At 49.7% G+C, this 19611-nt stretch overlaps 1 protein-coding gene across 1 annotated transcript in view; it reads right to left on the bottom strand.

Moving 5' to 3' along the window:
- The window catches only part of ABCA13 (ATP binding cassette subfamily A member 13), a 396806-nt gene that overhangs the window by 165635 nt on the left and 211560 nt on the right, over positions 1–19611 (bottom strand). Inside the window, exon 42 of the mRNA XM_045052108.1 lies at positions 13071–13164. Within this exon, the coding sequence (XP_044908043.1) occupies positions 13071–13164 (94 nt within the window). The remainder of the gene's footprint in view (positions 1–13070; positions 13165–19611) is intronic.

Here is a 19611-nt window from a genome sequence, read left to right as displayed (position 1 = left end):
CCCACTGGACACCTGGCTGTGACTTCCTTCCCCCCTCTCCGGTCCCACTTCCCCTGCCCAGAAGCCACACCACCACTCCCTCTAATCCCTTCCTGCCTTTTCCCAAGCTCAACCTCGTCAAGTGCGCCCCCGGGCCCCATTCACCAGCCATCTCTAGGCCACTGACGGCGCGTCCACCTCCGTGTGGCTCTTCCTCAGAGCGTAAGCAAGAAAGATGGGGGCACCTGGGTGGCTCAGTCTGTTAGGCAACCGACTTCGGCTCAGGTCATGATCTCAGGGCTTCTGGGTTCAAGCCCCGCGTCGGGCTCTATGCCGACAGCTCGGAGCCTGGAGACTGCTTCCAATTCTGTGTCTCCCTCTTTCTCTGTCCCTCCCTTGCTTGTGCTCTTTCTCTATTTCTCTCTCTCAAAAAATAAATAAAACATTTAAAAAAATTGGGGGGGAGCGGTGCCTGGGTGGCTCAGTTAGTTAAGCGTCCGACTTCGGCTCAGGTCATGATCTCGCAGTTCGTGGGTTCGAGCCCTGCGTCGGGCTCTGTACCGACAGCTGGGAGCCTGGAGCCTGCTTCGGATTCTGTGTCTCCCCCTCTCTCTACCCCTCCCCTGCTCACGCTCTGTGTCTTTCTGTCTCTCAATAATAAATAAATATTTTTAAAAATTGTTTTTTAAATTTTTTTTAGGAGCACCTAGGTTGCTCAGTCGGTTGAACGTCTGACTTCGGCTCAGGTCATGATCTCATGGTTCATGAGTTCGAGTCCCGCATCCAGCTATGTGCTGACAGCTCGGAGCCTGGAGCCTGCTTCAGATTCTGTGTCTCCCTCTCTCTGCCTCTCCCCGGCTCATTCTCTGCCTCTCTCTCTCTCTCTCTCTCTCTCTCTCTCTCTCTCTCAAAAGTAAATAAACATTAAAAACATTTTTTTAATTCTTTTAAATACACAACATGACACACTCAACCCTTGACCCTACAATGGACGTGTTCCTAAAGGTTGCCCAGAGCCACTCTGCCTCCATTTCCCCAGTTTTCCACCATTATCTTGGCAGCAAAGGGCACGCTTAAGATGAGTGAGGCCCCTCCTCTGTCAAACATGTCACAAGAAGGGCCGATTCCAAGTCAGGGGCCGCGGGTGGGAGCTGCTACTCCTCACCAGCTCGGGGTTTCCTTGGGCAGCTCTGACCGAGAGGGGCTGGGCTTCACAAGCTCCACCAGCCCCTCGCAGCCCCGACAGAAGCGGTTGCTCCCTGACACCTGCCACCAGCGTTTATTGGCCCATGTCTATCTCAATTCGGCCTTCTCTCTGGCACACTGCCTCATGCAGAGCCCCTGCCGGGAGCTCTCCAGTCATCTCGCTAACGCCGCCAACAAACCTTCCCTGGCATGTGTAATTGGAGGCGGGCACAGTCCCCCCCACCTGGCTGGCCAGGGAGGCGGTGTTTGAAGCTGGAGGAAGTGTGGACAAAGCAGAGAAGACGGCGCTCGGGGCTGAACACCGCTGCTCGGCCTGCGAGACACATGCAGAATTTGGAACAGCTCTTTGAAGAGGCCGAGAATTACAGGCTCCCCATGCAGGAGAGGCTGTTCAAACAGGATTGTCTCCAAAAGCAAAGGAGAGGCTGCACACCCTTCAGATTAATCACTGCCAAATTGCTTTCCATCATCACAAGAAGTAGCAATTAGGAATGAAATACAGAGGATTAAATGGTGGGAGGAAAGGGAGAAGATTTTAGGTAAAGTGGGACTGACAGAGCTGAGAATTTCACTGCAACCTCAGACCTCACATGGGGCAGGGGGGTAAGGCTTCAGTAGGGAAGTAAGGAAGGAGGGAGGGAGGAGGGAGGTGGGAAGAGAGGGGGGAAGGAAGGGAGGAGGGAGGGATGAAAGGAGGAAGGAGGAACAGGGAAGGAAGTGAAGAAGGAGGGAAGGGAGGAAGAAGAGAGGAGGGAAGAAAGAAGGGATGGATGAAGGAGGGAGGAGGAAAGGAGGACAGAAGGAAGGCAGGGAGGGAGGAAAGGAGGAGGGAGGGAGGAGGGATGGGGAAGGAAGTGAAGAAGGAGGGAAGGGAGGGAGGAGGAAGGAGGGGAGAAAGAAGGGAGGGATGAAGGAGGGAGGAGGAAAGGACCAGGGAAGGGAGGGAGGAAGGAAAGGAGAAGGGAGGGAGGAGGGAGGGAGGAAAGGGATGGAGGGAGGAGGGAAGGGAGAAAGGAAGGGAGGGAGGAGACAAGAAAGCCATTGCCAAAGCCTTACAAGGAGAAAACACCTGTTGCCCAGATTCACTTTGTACCAGCTGAGTATGTGACATGACTTTTCACCTGAACTTTGGGCTCGATGAGACTCTAACCTGGCTGGTGTTTCTCACAGATGGCCATAGCCCACCTGAATCAAAGAAAATTGGGGTGTTTGTTAAAACCTGTAAATGTCTCAGTCTCGGCACTAAAATTTATGGAAGTTGGCCTAAGAATCTGCCATTTCAATAAGCATCCAAGTTTTTTTTCCTTTTTTTTTTTTTTTTTTTGATGAACGCCATCCTAACAGGGATGCAGTGATGTCTCACTGTGGTTTTGATCCCAAGTCCTCTGACAACAAGTGACAGGGAGCATCTTTCATGCACCTGCTGTCCATCTATGGAAAAATGTCTGTTCCAATGCTTTGCCCATTTTTTAAAAAATGTTTATTTATTTTGAGAGAGAGAGAGAGAGAGTGAACAGGGGAGGGGCAAAGAGAGAGGAGGAGAGAGAATCCTAATCAGGCCCCATGCTGCCAGCACAGAGCCCAGTGTGGGGCTCGATCCCATGAACTTTAAGACCATGACCTGAGCCAAAATCAAGAGCTGGATGCTCAACCGACAGAGCCCCCCAGGCGTTCCTGCTTTGCCCATTTTTTAATTGGGTCTCTTGTCTTTTTGCTATCGAGTTATAGGAGTTACAGGAGTTCTCTACATATTGTGGCTATCAATCCCTGATCGGATCCGTGGGGTGCAAACACTTTCTTAACAGCGGCGGATTTCCTTTTCATTCTACCAATCCCTTTGCTGTGCAGAGGCTCTTGTTGGGACAGGGGAAGCCAGCGCCCTCCATGCTCTGCTGGTGGCAATGCGAACTGGTGCAGTCGCTGTGGAGGACAGTATGGAGGCTCCTCAAAAATCTCAAAAACAGAACTACCGTATGATCCACAAACCCCCCAAACCCTGAAATCAGGACCTTGGAGAGATCCCCTGCAATGATGTGATGCACCAGGCACCCCACACTCCTCACACCGGCCCCAAATCCATCAACAGATGAATAAAGAAAGAGAATGAGCGTGTGCGCGCATGTGTGTGTGTGTGTGTGTGTGTGTGTGTGTGAGAGAGAGAGAGAGAGAGAGAAAGAGACAGAGAGAGAGAGAGAGAGAAAGAGACAGAGAGAGAGAGAGAGAGAAAGAGACAGAGAGAGAGAGAGAGAGACAGGGATGGAGTAACTATAGAGCAACATTACTCAGCCTTATATAAATGGCAATTTGACACCTGCTACTGCATATTTGAGCCTAGTGGACATTGTGATGAGTGAAATAAACCCATCATCACAGGACAAATACTGCTTGATTCCATTTATCTGAGGAATCTAAAATCCCCAAATTCCTGGGGCGCCTGGGGGGGGGGGCTCAGGCTTGATGAGCAGTCATGTCATGATCTCATGATTCATGAGTTCAAGCCCCACATCAGGCTCAGTGCTGACAGTGTGGAGTCTGCTTGGGATTCTCTCTTTCCCTCTCTCTCAAAATAAATAAACATTAAAAGGGGCACCTGGGTGGCTCAGTCGGTTGGGCATCCAACTTCAGCTCAGTCATGATCTCATGGTTCGTGAGTTCAAGCCCCGTGTCGGGCTCTGTGCTGACAGCTCGAAGGCTGGAGCTTGCTTCGGATTCTGTGTCTCCTTCTGTCTCTACCCCTCCCCTGCTCATGCTCTGTCTCTCTCTCTCTCTCTCAAAAATAAATAAACATTAAAATAAATAAACACTAAAGACAGTGTTTAAAATTTTTTTTAAATAAAATGGATTCTTACAAGCAGCACAGAGTGGTGGTCGCCAGGGGCTGGAGGGGTGGATACAGGAGTCCTTGTTCAATGCACAGAGAGTTTCAGTGATGCAGGACGAATCAGTATGGACCCGCTGCACTGAACCTGGGGCTTCTCTGCTGCTGCTTCTTTTCCCCAGAGGAAGAACCACGAGCATGTGGCAACCCTCCAGGGGAAGATCCAGGAGATTTGGGGAGCAGGGATTGAAGACTCAGATAAAGAAAGAATTCTTGCCTGTGCTATGACCTGGAAGAGGGGCCTGGGGTCCTGTAGCAGCAGGGATGGGGTGTGCTGGGTGGGAGGCATCCCTGAGAGCAGGACAGCAGCAGACCAGGCTGGGGTGGGGGACAGCGCTGACAGAGGCCACTGGGAACCTGCAAACACCCCCTGGGAGAAAACGGACACCGTCGTGCAGGTGACGGGAAAGCAGCCTGTCACCCTATTAACGAGGGGCTCCAGCAGGCACTGAGGGATACAGAGGAAGGGCCGCTAGCTGCCCAGGGGAGCTGAGAGGTGGTCAGAGGAGAGGACTCCTGATCCGAGCCACGCCAGGCCCGGTCACAGGGGCTCGAAGTCTACCAGCCAAACCCCTCCACTGTGTGTGCCCAGCAACGGCACGTGCTGTTGTGCGGGACGGTCTAGCTGCCATTTCAAAACACCAAGCCCAGGTGGCTTAAACCACAGACATTCACGGCTCACAGTCAGGAGGCTGGAAGCCCAAGATCAAGGTGACCAGGTGACCGCAAGGTTGGTGTCCTCTGAGGCCTCTCCCTTGGCTGGCAGACGACCCCTTTCTCCAGGTCCCCCCGGGGTCTCCTCTGTGCGGGCACTGCCATCTCTGCCCAATCCCCCCCCTTCTCACAAGGACACCGGTCAGACTGGGTAAGGACCCACTTGTACCCCTCACGGTTACCCTAATTCCCTTTCCAAAGATCCTGTATCTGCAAATACAGTCACATGCTCAGGTCCTGGGGGCTCAACATACAAATGGGGGGGGGCAGAGGAACAGGGACACAATTCATTCCAGAATACCAGTGCGCTGCTGGGAATCAGCACAAAGAGAACAGACCGAGAATTTGTGGTTCTAGATAGAATCCTCCTACAGCTATCGCCCCGAAGCGGCGGACGTCCAGGGGTGCTGCCTGGACCCACGGTAGCACCGGGTCACTGCTGAGAAATGCAAGTTCTCGGGTCCCACCCAGGAACCCCTGAATCGGGAAATCAGGGGGTGAGACCCAGGAATCTGTGTTCTACAAAATCTGCAGGTCACGTGATGATGCTAGATCACCACCTCTCCCGGGGAGTCAAGGAGTGAATCCAGTCACCCATGCATCCTTCAAACACTGTGACACACAGTACTCTGGGGGCTTGGAAAAGCCTTTGCAGAGAAGGGACAGATCCAAAGACTGTATTTTCTTTGATCCAAAGAGACTCCAGTACCTGGCACTGTGCCTGGGTGGGAGTTTCGCGCTGGACCCACCAGGGTTCGGGCAAATCTCCACGGCTCAGTTTCTACATGAAAATAATGGCTGCAGGAAAGCCTATTTGCAAAATGTCCAGGAGGACTGAGTAAGAAAATGCACAGAGGACGCCTCTCATCGTGTCTGGTCGATGGTGTCGGGGCTCCGAGAAGAAGTGATTTGCACACCTTCCATGGCAGGGACAGATGTGCCCTCTGAGCACAGTCTCTGTAACTCATTTCTCTGGCACAACTAGGCTCCCAATGCTTAAAATATCTGTATTTTATATTTTATGTTGCCTTCATCCATCTATCAGAGGAGCAAGAGGTGAGTTATTTGAGAGCGAGCCCCTTAGAAGACTTTCTGAAGATACACGGCAAGCGTGGAGGGAAGGGGTGCCTGCGGGCAGGGGTGGCCAGAGGCAGGAATCGGAACAAAAACGTAATTCCTGAAGGCACCAACAAGAAAGGGAAAGGTTTTGGTAAGTGATTATTCCAGAAATTCCCTTTCTCGAGTGTGGATCACGCTCCCGTCCCCAAAAAGTGAGTGAGCGCTTTACCCAGAAGACGGTTTCACACCGTCTCCAAAATCCTGATCCAGCCCTTTAGTAAAGTTATATCTGCTAAGTAATATAAATTTCACTGACAGAGAGGCTTCCTGTGGAGCTTTGTGGGAGGATTCGCAGAACACAATAAAACTGGGAAATTCAGGAAGTGTCATACCAAATTTGTGGTCATGTGTCCTGATCTCACATTTTGTTTTAAGTAATGAAATACTTAAATAGATATTTTAATGACATTTTTTCCAGTTCCATAATTTGTAATTTGGATGATAAGTAACACTGTCTTTTTATATCATATTTTACAAAGGTAATAGAAAACATTATAATGTTTCTTTCCTCGGGGTTCTTTTTAAAATTTAACATACCGCTCCTTTTCACATAACAGTAGTTTTTCGGTTTTTTTGCACATTTTATTTCTAACATATTTGCATGGATTTTCATAATGTCCCCCAAATTCAGAACATGAAATTACCATTTTTTTCAAAACAGATGCATCACCGTCACCAAGAGGATGCATGCGGGCAATACCTTTCAATGTAAATTATCCTAAGTTCTCAAGGATGACAAAATGTTTATGAGAACATAATCATATTTTCTTTGAATTTGCCCTTACATAAAAAAATCATTAGCTAATGTACCTTAAAATACAAGAATGCTCAGAAATGAAGCCTTTAGGTAAAATGCTAATAATGAAAAGAGAAAATGTGTGTGCCCAGTTAAAATAAAATTTGTATATACACAGTAAAAGAGAGACAAATTACGATATATGCAGAATATCACTACATAGAAATGACACAAGCAATAACATAAATGGATCGAAGCGGCAAAATACGGAGAAAAAACAGACTCCTGTGCACACACGATGACCCCATTTACATGAAGTCCAACAACAAGCACAATTACTGTAAGGTGAGGGCATCACCTTTTGGGGAGGGGGTCTGACTTGGAGAGGGCAGAGGGCCCAGCAAGGTGCTGGGAATGCTCTATCTGGACCCGGGTGGTGGTAACACCATATAAAAACTCATCATGTGATCAAGAAATATGCCATTTGTGATAAAAATACAAACAGTTGATGTTACTAAAGCAAACTTAAGACACTATCCTTCAAAAATACATCATTCATGAGGGAAGGAAACAACAACCGTGTTGTAAGAGAGGAAATTTAAATGGCTAATAAACCCGAAGGGGAATTCAATTTAACATATGGTACTAGTCGTTTGGCACGAAGAGGTCTACAATGGCCCCCCAATCACCCCTACTTCACAGAAGGTTCCAATCCCCCGAGTGTGGGTAAGACCTTGAACACACAGCTATCACCCCCACCCTTGGATTACGCGTACAGAAAAAGTGAAGAGCTTTGGAAGATCTGGTCACTGATCAGTCGCCTTTCAGTGAATCAAAACAAGAGATTCTTGTGCTCACTTTGAAGCAGAAACATGTCCTGTTGGGAGGGGACCATGTGGCTAAGATTCCAGATGACTCCTAGGAGCTGAGAGCACACCCAACCGACAGCCAGCCAAGCCCCAGGTGGACGTTGGTCCTAAACCCACACAGAGCTGAATTCTGCCAACAAGCTCAATGGGCTTCTAAGACAGCCCTGTTAAGAGTTGGTGGTCTTGTGATACTGTGCTTTATAATGAGGGAACCCTGGGGGGCTCAGCAGCTTACGCGTCCGACTTCGGCTCAGGTCACGATCTCACAGTTCGTGGGTTCGAGTCCTCCGTTGGGCTCTGTGGTGACAGCTCAGAGCCTGCTTGGGATTCTGTGTGTGTCTCTCTCTCTGTCCCTCCCATGTTCACACACATGCGCACACACACACACACACACACACACACACACACACACACATTCTTTCTCTCTCTCTCTCAAAATTAAATGAACATTAAATTTTTTTTTAAATAAATAAGATGTGATTTATACTAAGAAATGTGTATCTGCTCTTTGTCCCTTTCTTGCAGACCTCTGGATTTTCCTAAGTGGTGACAGCAACAAGGGTGTCTGTGGTTATGTCAATGACCTTAATGAGGTGACTTTTGGAACTCACTCTAACTAAGAGCCTGGGGAATCCACCACATAACTACAGGGTTGGACCTTCCAACCTCCCCTTGACCCCTCACTGGCCAGTGGCCAATGATTTAATCAGTCATGCCGGTGTAATGAAGCCGCCATAAAACCCCGAAAGGATGGGGTTCAGAGAGCCCCCATGTGGGTGAGCACTTGGCATTCGGGGAGAGTGGCGCCTGGAGAGGCCTGGGAACTCTGCAGCCCCTCCCACGTGCCCTGACTTTTACATTTGGCAAATTCTAACACATGCTTCATGGTGGGTGAACCTTAAAGCCATTCTGCTAAATGACATAAGCCAATCGCCAGAGAGCAAACAGTGTAGGCTTCCTCTTATGTGAGGTCTCGAGAACAGTGAGCTTCATACAGATGAAAAGGGGAAAGCTGTCTGCCAGGGGCGGGGAAGGGGGGGAGCCAGGGCTTACTGTGTACGGTTTCGGTTGGAGAAGGCGAGAGAGCTCTGGAGACGGCGGTCACGGCTGCAAAATAACGTAAATGTACTGGATGCCACAGAACAGTACCCGTGAAAATGGTAAAGCTTGTATGAAGCCTATTCTACCCCAGGGAATGAATGAATGAATGAATGAATGAATATTACAGTTCACCACATTCATCAATCATTTGGTGTTCTCCTCTGCTAATAAACTTTTTAGGTGAAAAAAATAAAAATAAAAAGTAAGAATTAAGACTGTGTCTCAGAGACCGACTCAACCAAACCAGAGGGCTCCGAGGGAGCTTCGTGGTGCCGTTCCCTGTGCCCCCCACCATCTCTGCAGAACCGAAAATAGAGAAGAAATTATCTCACAAAAAGATCTGGATTGGGTCTGATGAGGAATACTACTGGAATCCAAGGAAGTTCCACAAAGTTCCCGAGAAAGTAGCTCATCAGATATGTTGTCAGCACGGACGAAAGGTTCAGGAAGAGACAAAAAGTATGATTTATGCAACTAAAGAGGCTAACACGCGTGACACAAAAGCTGACAGAAGCCGTGGGAGGAAGAGACAATCGGGCAACGAGCTGGAAACAACAACACTCCAATGTCACTACTGGATAGAATGAGCTACCAGAACATCAAGGAGGATATCGCACACTTGAACAGCTGTGTAGACAAGGCAGACAGAAGGGCATCTACGGAACATACCACCGTCACGACAGATACATACTCCTCTCACGTGCACAAGGAGCACTCTGAGGGTGGACCGTATTCCAGCCCATAAACAAGCCTTAGTAAGTTAAAAAGGTATAAAATCATACAAAACATTTTCCTCTGGTCAGAGTAGAATGATATGGGACTGTAGTAACAAAAAGAAATCTGGGAAACTCACAAATATGTGGAAATTTGAAAACATAATCTTGGAGCCATCTGGCTGGCTCAGTTGGAAGAAAGAGCTTGCGACTCTTGATCGCGGGGTCGTGAGTTCAAGCCCCACACTGGGCGTAGCAATCACTTAAATATTTTTAAAATAATAGTAGAGGCGCCTGGGGGGCTCAGGTAGTTAAGCATCCAACTTTGGCTCAGGTCATGATCTCACAACTTGTGGGTTCGAGCCCTGCGTCGGGCTCTGTGCTGACAGCTCAGAGCCCGGAGCCTGCTTCGGATTGTGTCTCCCTCTCTCTCTGTCCCTCCCCCACTACCGCCCTGTCTCTGTCTCTCTCTGTCATTAATAAACAAACAAAAAAAATTTTTAAAGCATAATCTTAAATAACCAGTGTGCCAAAGAAGAAATCAAAGGAAAAGTTCGTAAATACTGGTAGATAAATAAAAGTGAAGACACAAGATCCGCAGATTGGGGGACCCACGGAAGCAGCATGCAAAGGGGCATTCACAGCTGTAAATGTGAGTATAAAAGAAGAAAGATCTCAAATCAGGAGAAAAAGAGCAAACCACATCTAATGCAAGTCAAAGGAAGGAAATAATAAAAATCAGAGCTGAAATTCATGAAATGGAAATGGAGAATGAACAGAGTATCACTGAAAATAAAAGCTGTTTCTGTGGGATTAACAAAATTGACAACACGTTAGCTAAATTAACCCCCCCCCCAAAAAAGAGGAAGTATAAATTTTTAGACTCAGAAATGCAAGATTCTGGTTACTACCAACCCCACCTAAATAAAAGGGATCATTCACCAATAAACCAGGTAACTCACATGAAACAGACGTGTGCCGAGGAAGACACAAAACATCGAAACTGACTCAGGAAGAGATAAATAATATGAACAGACGTATAACAAGTAAAGAAACCAAAATATTAGTTTCTTTAAAAACTACCTGCAAGGAAAATTCAGACCCAGATGGTTTCACTGGTGAATTCGACCAGACATGTATTAAAGAATGAATTCTTCACAAATACTTCCAAAAAAATACAAGAAGAGGAAGTACTTCCCAGCTCATACTGTGAGGTGAGTAATAAATACCACAATGGCAACACCAGACAAAGACATCAAGAGAAAAACAAAACAGAACTGCAGACCATTATAGACTCAAAAGCCCCAACAAATACTAACAAATCAAACCCAGCAATCTATTAAAAGAATTACATATCATGAAACCAAGTGGAATTTATCTGAGTTGGTCAATGAAATGCTGCTTTAACACCTAAAACTCAATTCGTGTAATATATCACATCAATAAATAAAGGGCAAAAAATACACATGATCATCTCAGTAGATGCAGAAAAAGCATTTGGCAATATCCCCCCACCCGTTCATGACGAAAACCTCTCATCAAACCAGAAATAGAAATTTCCACGACTGCATAAAAGGCATCCATGAAAACCCCAGGGTTAACATCCCACTTCTCACAATTCCACGATAAAAGACTTACAACTCCAGAAATAAAATTAGCCCAATTTTTTAAATGGGCAAAAGATCTGAACAGACATTTCTCCAAAACGATGTGCAAACACCGATAAGCTGACAAAGAGAGACTCCACGTCGTCCGCCGTCAGGAGAATACAAATCAAAACCACCACGAGCGAGCGCCCCCGCCAGCCCCCCGAGTTGTCTGGGGTCCACACCACGGGCAGTCACAAGTGGCCAGTGGGCAAGTGGGAGAAACTGGATCCCCCTGTCCTGCTTGGGGGAACGTCAACAGCGTGCCTTTAGGTAACAGCGTGACGGTCAGTCCGTCATACAGCTAAACGTGCAATCCAGCAATTCCACTCCCCGGCATGTGCCCAGGAGAAAATACATGCCCGTAAAAACATTGCACACAAATGTTCGTGATGGCGTATTCTTAACAGCCAAACACTGGAAGCAATCCAAATGACCAATAGCTAATGGACAAAATGTGGTGTATCCATACAGAGGAAGGGCATCCGACCATCAAAGAAAATGAAGCATTGACACCCATTGCCACGTGGATGACCCTTGTTGGGAACATGATGCTAAGTGAAAAAGCCAGTCAAGGGGCGCCTGGGGAGGGGGGGGTCAGTCGCTTAAGCGTCCAATTCTTGATTTCAGCTCTGGTCATGATGTCACAGTTCGTGAGTTCGAGGCTTGCATCAGGGTCTGCTCTGACAGTGCAGAGCCTGCTCGGGATTCTCTCTCTCTCTGTCTCTCTCTCTCTCCTTCTCTCTCTGCCCCTCCCCTGCTTGCTCTCTTACACTCTCTCTCTCAAAATAAATCAACTTAAAAAAAGAAGAAAAAGGCAGTCAAAAAAGACCACATATTACATGATAACATTTGTATGAAATGCCCAGAATAAGCACATGTACAGAAACAGACAGCAGGTAACAAGTTCCCAGGGCAACGGGAAGGAACAGCTAAGTTGAGGCACATTTTCTTTTCAGGATAAAGGAAATTGTCCCACAGCCGACAGTGGGGACGGATGCCCAACTCCAAATACACTAAGAACTGCTGAACGGTACACGTTAAGTGGCAAATGGTGTGGTATGTGAATTATATCTCGGAACAACTGCTTACGTCAGATACGCCCAACCCACTGAATCATTAGGGACAAGCAAATTAAAACCACTATGAGAAACCACTGCAAACCAATTACAATGCCTAAAACAGGTCATTAAAAATACGTATTTATTTTGAGAGAGAGAGAGCATGCAAGAGAGCAGGGGAGGAGCAGAAAGAGAGAGAAAGAAAGAGAGAGAAACCCAAGCAGGCTCTGTGCTGTCAGTGCAGAGCCTGATGCCAGGTTCGAACTCACAAACTGTGACATCATGACCTGAGTTGAAATCAAGAGTCAGATGCTTATGTGACTGAGCCCCCCCATGCATCCCCAAAACAGGTTTTTTGAGGCTGGTTACGCCAGATCTGCAGGAAGGGGGCAGCTGGCACTTTGTCCCCCTGTCCACCCACCAGCCCGCCCACCTCCAGGGCCCAGCTCAGCACTCGCAGTGTGCCATTGTTCCTAAACAGGCAGCGACAGCCACACCCTGGAAACCACACCTGGCGTCTGTCCCGGCCCCCATGCCCGCGCGAGTAGATGTCAGCACTTGGCACCTAGGTCCACACTGAGGTCCCGCAGGGACAGAGGCCCCGGGAAGGCAGAGCTCCCGTCCACACTGAGGTCCCGCAGGGACAGAAGCCCCAGGAAGGCAGAGCTCCCGTCTGGATGCTCCTGGCACGGAGCCCGCGCGTCACAGGCACACAGAGAACACAGGCTGAGTCACGTTGTATGTGACGCGGAGGACACCAGATGACGGATGACGGTCCTCCTTACCCTGATTTTACACAAGAAGAAACCTCTTCTACGGTAAGTCCCGATCTGAAGGAGAGATAAAGCTGCTCTCCAAGCACGCGCTCACTTTATACCAGTCAGGACAAGACCTTCAGCCTTGCTCCCTGGGCCGTGACCTGTGTCCCCAGTTACCGCCCCGGCTGCCTTCAGTCCCTTCATGTCCCAGCTTTGCGCCGAGCGGCTCTGGGTGAAGGATGCAGACGTCATCCCCTCAGCAGAAATGCAGAGACGTGTCGGGTACTTACAGTGCTCTGGAGGCCCGTGGTCCCGCGGCTCAACGCCGACTCCCAGAGCAGCGTCCGATTGCTTTTTGGAACCTTGCAGCAGCGTCAGGAACACCTTTACGAAAATTAAAAAAGACCTTCTTATTATCTCCTACCCATTTTCACAATGCACTCCTGGCCTTTAGCCTCAGTCCCCCAGCGAGGTCATTATGACAACAGACACCACACGCCGTTATCTCATGAGCTTTTCCCGTCACTGGCCTGGCGGTAAGGCCGCCCGGTTGTCCGCAAGCTGGTTGTAAGGCTGCTCCGGGGATACAAGGTGAGGGAAACCTGACCGTGGACCTCAGGGCATTTACGGGCATGGTGGGGTCAATCCAAGCAAGAAGCAGGCAGGGCAAAGGAGGCGCCCACGATACAGTGTCCAATGCAACGGGGAGTTGTGGCTGGCTACACCAGAGTCTTAGAAGTTCAGAGATGGGGGCGCTTGGGGGGGCTCAGTCGGTTAAGCATCTGACTCTTGATCTAGGCTCAGGTCAGAGTCTCACAGTTTGTGGGTTCAAGCCCCACATCAGGCTCTGAGCTGACAACACGAACCCTGCTTAGAATTCTCTCTCACCCTTGCTCTCTGCTCCTCCCCCATTTGTGCTCTCTCTCTCTCTCTCTCTCTCTCAAAATAAATAAACTTAAAAAAAAAGTTCAGAGACTGAACGGAGAAACTCGTGACACAGCTTATTTGGCATGGGTGAGACACACTGGTAAGAGCCCCCACTGGACGTGGCGTTTCCACGGGAGTGCCACATCCCTGGGAGCGGCGTGTTTAAGTAACGGTTTGAGGTCTCTATTCAGTTCATGCTGGAAGCAAAATCCAGTTTCAGTGAGTTCAGATCCAACGACGGGGTCCCAAACCACCACGAGAGGTGAGAAGCCGTCCGAGCCCTAGAGGCACCTGGAGGTCTGGCAGGTTCCACGGAGAGGTGAGGGGGTGTCCCTAACATACATCGGCAGGTGCGTGGGACCGGCGGCTGGCTCGTGCATGAACGCCCTGTGCCACCAGCACCGCGGGAAAGGCTGGAGCTCAGGGTTTGAGGACGACGCTCCCCACGACACGTCAGGCCAGCGGGCATGGGACTCAGGGCCCGCCGTGTCGGCCGCACGGTCTCGGGAGCAGGGGTGGCACTGACGAGCAGCTGAAATTCGGTGGATGACGGCTTCCAGTCATTTGCGCGAACCGCACTTGGCGTTTCCGTAAACAGTGCAACCTCTGATTGCTTATTTAAGGGAGTAAGTACAAAGGTACTATCTCTGGGTGTTTGGGGGACCCTCCAGCCCGCAGGGAAGACGGGGAGAGGGCATCAGAGAAGAGAAGAAAGCAAGAAGCCTGCGGGAGGGCAGAGACGCATCATTTCTCTGCGTGTGGTTCATTAGTTTGACACAGAATCCCGCTGAGAGAATCCAAGTCCCGCCCCGGTGAAGGGCCACGAGGTTTCACTGGATCCTACGCGGGGACTCTGAATCGTAAGATGACCCCTTGCGGATTCCAGGAAGACCCCGAGGAAAAGAAGCAAACCTCACGACCCCTCGCGTATCACCTGCATCACCACCACCAGGAATAATAGTAACTAACAATTAGTAACAATGCTGTGCCAGTGCGTCACTTCGGGAAACTGTTTGCCGCTCTTACTTTCCCCTCACGATAAACGGTAACAATAAGACGTGTAACAGAGAGGTTGCAAGCAGTGAACGCATTGCTGCATGGCGGAAGGAAAATGCCCAACGGAAGCTCCCACGTCTGGTCCTAGGAGAGGCCAGGCAGGGGGAGGACGAGAAGTACCGTGTGGCACGTCCCTGAGGTGTCACTTCAATTCATTCTCAGCCCAACCCAGTGAGACCAGTACTGTTAGCCCCACTAATGAGGAACGCACCGAGGACTGACGAGTTAAGCCTTCACCCAGCGCATTCAGAAAGATACACATTCATCCAGGGCGTTTATAGAGAACGAAATTAAAAACAGTAGAAATAGGGGCACCTGGGTGTCTTGGTCGGTTGAGTGTCCAACTCGTGATTTCGGTTCAGGTTGTGATCCCAGGGTCATGGGATCAAGCCCCACATTGGGTTCTGTGCTGACAGCCTGGAGCCTCCTTGGGATTCTCTCTCCCTCTCTCTCTGCCCCTCCCCTCCTCTATCTCTTTCTCTCAAAAATAAATAAATATTTTTATGGGGTGCCTGGGTGGCTCAGTCAGTGAAGCATCCAACTTCGGCTCAAGTCATGATCTCAGTTTTTGGGTTCAAACCCCCTGTCGGGCTGTGTGCTGACAGCTTGGAACCTGGAGCCTGCTTGGGATTCTGGGTCTCCCTCTTTCTCTGCCCCTCCCCTGTTCATGCTCTGTGTCTGTGTCTCAAAAATAAATAAACATTTAAATAAAATTTTAAAAAAGGAATAAAATAAATAGATATTTTTTAAAAAGGGAATTCTTTTTTAAAAATTTCTTTAATGTGTATTTATTTTTGAGAGAGAAAGAGAGACAGAGCACGAGCAAGGGAAGGGGCAGAGAGGCAGAGAGAGAGGGAGACACAGAATCCGAAGCAGGATCCAGGCTCTGAGCCGTCAGCACAGAGCGGGACGCGGAGCTCAAACCCACGAATGGCGAGATCATGACCTGAGACGAAGTCGGGTGTTTAACCGACTGAGCCACCCAGGCACCCCTTAAAAAAGGAATTCTTAAAAAAAAAAAATAAAACAGTGGAAGCGGTACAAGTCAAGAATTATTCACTGAGAAGAAACTTTCCTCTGTATCTTATTCTAAATGGAATTTTCATTCAATGTTCAAAAGTAATTGTGAATTATATAAAGCATATCTTGATAACACCTTGGTAATAATCTCCATCTATCTTTTTAAACTTCCCCTCCCTTCCCCTTTTCATAACAAGACAGTGTGTGTGTGTGCGCGCACAAGCATGCGTGGGAGGGAAAGAGACAGTAAGGGCAGAGGTCTTGCTGTCCGGGCTCTCAGGGGTCACTGGGGGATGCTGTCGATTACAGCACAACACTAAGTACCGGGGACACGGAGGGGATTCTCCAGCCTCGCCTGCGGAAAGGGAAAGACAAGGCCAAGACAGTAAGGATGCTATGAGCGCCACCTGGTGTCGGCGTGCCCTGACTGCAGCCACACCACCCGGGGACACCTGGCAGCAGGAAAAACACCAAGGTAGCCCAGTGAGCGGAAAGGCCCAAATAAAGGTCAAATTTTGAACAGCAGTATGACGGTGATTGACTTTTTCAAAAGTCTGAGTTCCCGATGGCGGCTGCCATCCTGGTTATTCTGGGCTGCAAGTCCGGTGCCAAATGGAAGCCGTGAGCCCGTGGTCCTGCAGCCACCCTGGTCGAGGGTCTCAGGGAAACACGGCACCTGGGACGGAACGTGACCCAGGCGGGGAACCCCTGCCCCACGGATGTGGGCGACGGAAGTGCCACGTCGTGGTCTGCACCCTTGCTTTATTATCTGACCCACACAGTCCCTAACACAACCTTCCGTCAGTATTTGTAGCTGGAGGCCGAACTTGACACGTTTTCCTAAAGGAGTGGAACAGGGAAGCCTACGCCGGGTCTCAGGCGGTCAAGGACGAGGACGCAGCACGCGACCACAAAGTCTCATTACACACAAGCCTGGGAGAGTCCGTTCCACACACGGAAACATCCCTTCACGAGACAGAGCACAAACCACGGGCCGCCTCGCAGGAAGGTGGCAGAGCGGAGACGAGGCGTCTCACATCCGGCCATGCTTCCCGAAGTCTAGGGAGAGTGCAGCCCCCGGGCGTCTGCGGAAGGCCGCCACGAGCACCTCTTCCCGCTCCGACGGCGTCTTCTCCATCCTCGCAACGAGACCAGGCCACGGGCCACTGCATGCGAACCACACAGACGCACAGCGGCCTCTTCCAAAGGACAGGCCTGGAAAGTGGTTTTCTGTATCACAAGTTCAGAATTTCACGGGAACGAGCTCCGGCTTCCCGAGGCAAAGGGAAGTCGGACGAAGACGGGTCAAACTACTCTTACCAACCTTCACCTGAGGTCATCGCGTGACCGGAACAGGAGCGAAACAGATGAGGACATTCCGCTCAACAGCAAAAATACCAGCTGTGCAACGAAAACACGGGCGGACGGCCAACAGGCGCGTGAGGAGATGCTCTGCCTCACTCGGCACCAGGGAAATGCAAATCAAAACCACGATGCGGTGTCACCTCACACCTGTCGGCTAGAATCCAAATGACAAGGAGTGACAGGTGCTGATGAGGATGTGGAAGAAGGGAATCCCTCGCGCACAGCCAGTGAGAATGCAAACGGGTGCGGCCACTGTGGACAGCAGCATGGAGGGTCCTCAAAAGGTTAAAGGTAGAACTACCCTACGACCCAGCAATCCCACTTCTGGGTAGTTTATCCGAAGGAAAAAGAAAACACTACGTTGAAGAGACACCTGCTTCTCGTGGTCACCGTAGCATCACGTACGGGAGCTGAGACACGGAAACAGCCGTAGATGAAGGGGGATAAAGACGGTGTGGGATATATACACGCAATGAAGTATGACTCAGCCACAAAAGGGAAGGAAATCCTGCCTTTTGCCACAACACTGGGGACATTATGCTAAGTGAGATAAGTTGGACAGAGAAAGGCAAAAACCCTGTGATCTCACTCATACATAGAACATTTAAAAAAAACCAGATTGGTGGTTGCCAGGGGAGAGTGGGGCGGCGGGGGGGGGTGGTGCAAAACGGGCACAAGGGGTCAAAAGATACAAACTTCCACTTAAAAGATAAGTAAGTCCTGGGGATGTGATCTGTAACATTACGACTCCAGTTAATGAGACTGGGCTTTGTATCTGAAAGTTGCAAAGAGAGTAGATTATAGAAGTTCTTTCCATAAGAAAAATAACCATGTGAGGGGCCCCTGGGTGGCTCCGTTGTTTAAGCGTCTGACTCTTGATTCCAGTTTAGATCATGATCTCAGGGTTCATTGAGATCGAGCCCCACATCGGACTTTGTGCTGACAGTGTGGAGCCTGCTTGGGATTCTCTGTCTCCCTCTCTCTCTGCCCCTCCCCTGACCACTCTCTCTCTCAAAATCAACAATAAACATTAAAGAAAGAAAAATGACTATATGACATGATGCATGATAACTTCCAACAGCCATCAGCATCACATACACATACATCAAATCATCATGTCATACACCCTAAACTAATACGATATTGTATGTCAATAAAACTAGGGGGAGAAGGTAGAAATCTCAAGGACACTATCCAGTGCAGAAACAATTTATAATTTAGCAGAAGTATGGATTGAAAGCCTACGGCATTTCTGCTCTCTGTTCGCAAAGAACAGTATGTTCAACAGTTTGCAGATTCTTCATCTGAGGACTGAGGTTTTCTTCATTTAGAAGGGCTGCAGGGTCTGAGCACTTACGGCAGCCCGGGGTCACCTCAACACTGATTGTGCCATCAATCCCTCAGACCACGGGGCTACGTGCACCCCACCGCCAAGTAGTCTCAGACCCCCAACTTGACCTGCATTTAAAGTGTCCATTTGATGGACTGTGTCCCAGAGATGGGCAGTGCGAGGTGCCTTCAGCTGAGACGCTGGGGAAATGCAGGAAGACGACCGACTCCACAAGACAATGACGGCATTGTCCTAACCAACAGATGACATCAGCGCAGGGACGGTGTCCAAAGTTGGACCAAAATGTAAACTGTGCTGTGGTTTCGTTTTGTTTTCATTTCCCCAAAAGTAACAGTTTTAAGAAGCAGAAGATAAAACCGTGGGGAGAGCCTACGTGGTAAGGAACAGGAGAGTCACTGGCCAGTCCTCTCCAGACGTAGGAGTCTGGGCAGATCTGCCCCTTGGCAGGCCACACGGTGCATACGGTAAGAGTCTACCATTTCACAGGAGCGTCTGTTCATTCCCGATCTCTGTCGGAACAGATGACCACAAACGTGGATGGAAAGCAACAGCGGCTTATCATCTGATAACCCGGGGCTGGTTCCTTCCATGGGCCCCACGGGAGAAGGAACTCCTTGCCTTTTTCAGCTTCTAGTGGCCGCCTACATGCTCACGGCCCCGTGCTCCGTGTTCAAAGCGCATCACCCCAATCCCTGCCTCCACCAAGGCCTCTCCTTCCATCCATCTGACCTTCACATGTCCTTCTGACGAGCACACTACTCAGTACACGGCTCCACACCGATAATCCAGGATAGCCTTCCCGTCATAAGATCTGTGCAGCGGACAACCGCAGGTCCGGGGATTCCGGGGATTAGGATGCAGACGTGCTCAGGGCCTTTGTTCAGTCCACCGCAGAGCCACGCACCATCGGTGCAGCTTGGAAACAAGGGCCATTGGTGTGATGCGTCCCCAGACACCGGAGAGACGGTACCAGTCAGAAGCGCGGGTGGACGGTTTTGGCGTCTGCCACAACTGAGCTCCAATTCCCGACTTTGGGCGACGGGGCCCCTTTCTCACATGCAGTCCCTCAGTCTCCTTCTGCACAAGGGGATGAGGACTTCAACTTCAGTGCG

The sequence above is a fragment of the Felis catus genome, chromosome A2 (assembly GCF_018350175.1).
Source record: "Felis catus isolate Fca126 chromosome A2, F.catus_Fca126_mat1.0, whole genome shotgun sequence".
Taxonomy (NCBI): domain Eukaryota; kingdom Metazoa; phylum Chordata; class Mammalia; order Carnivora; family Felidae; genus Felis; species Felis catus.
This window is presented reverse-complemented; position numbering and strand designations above follow the sequence as displayed.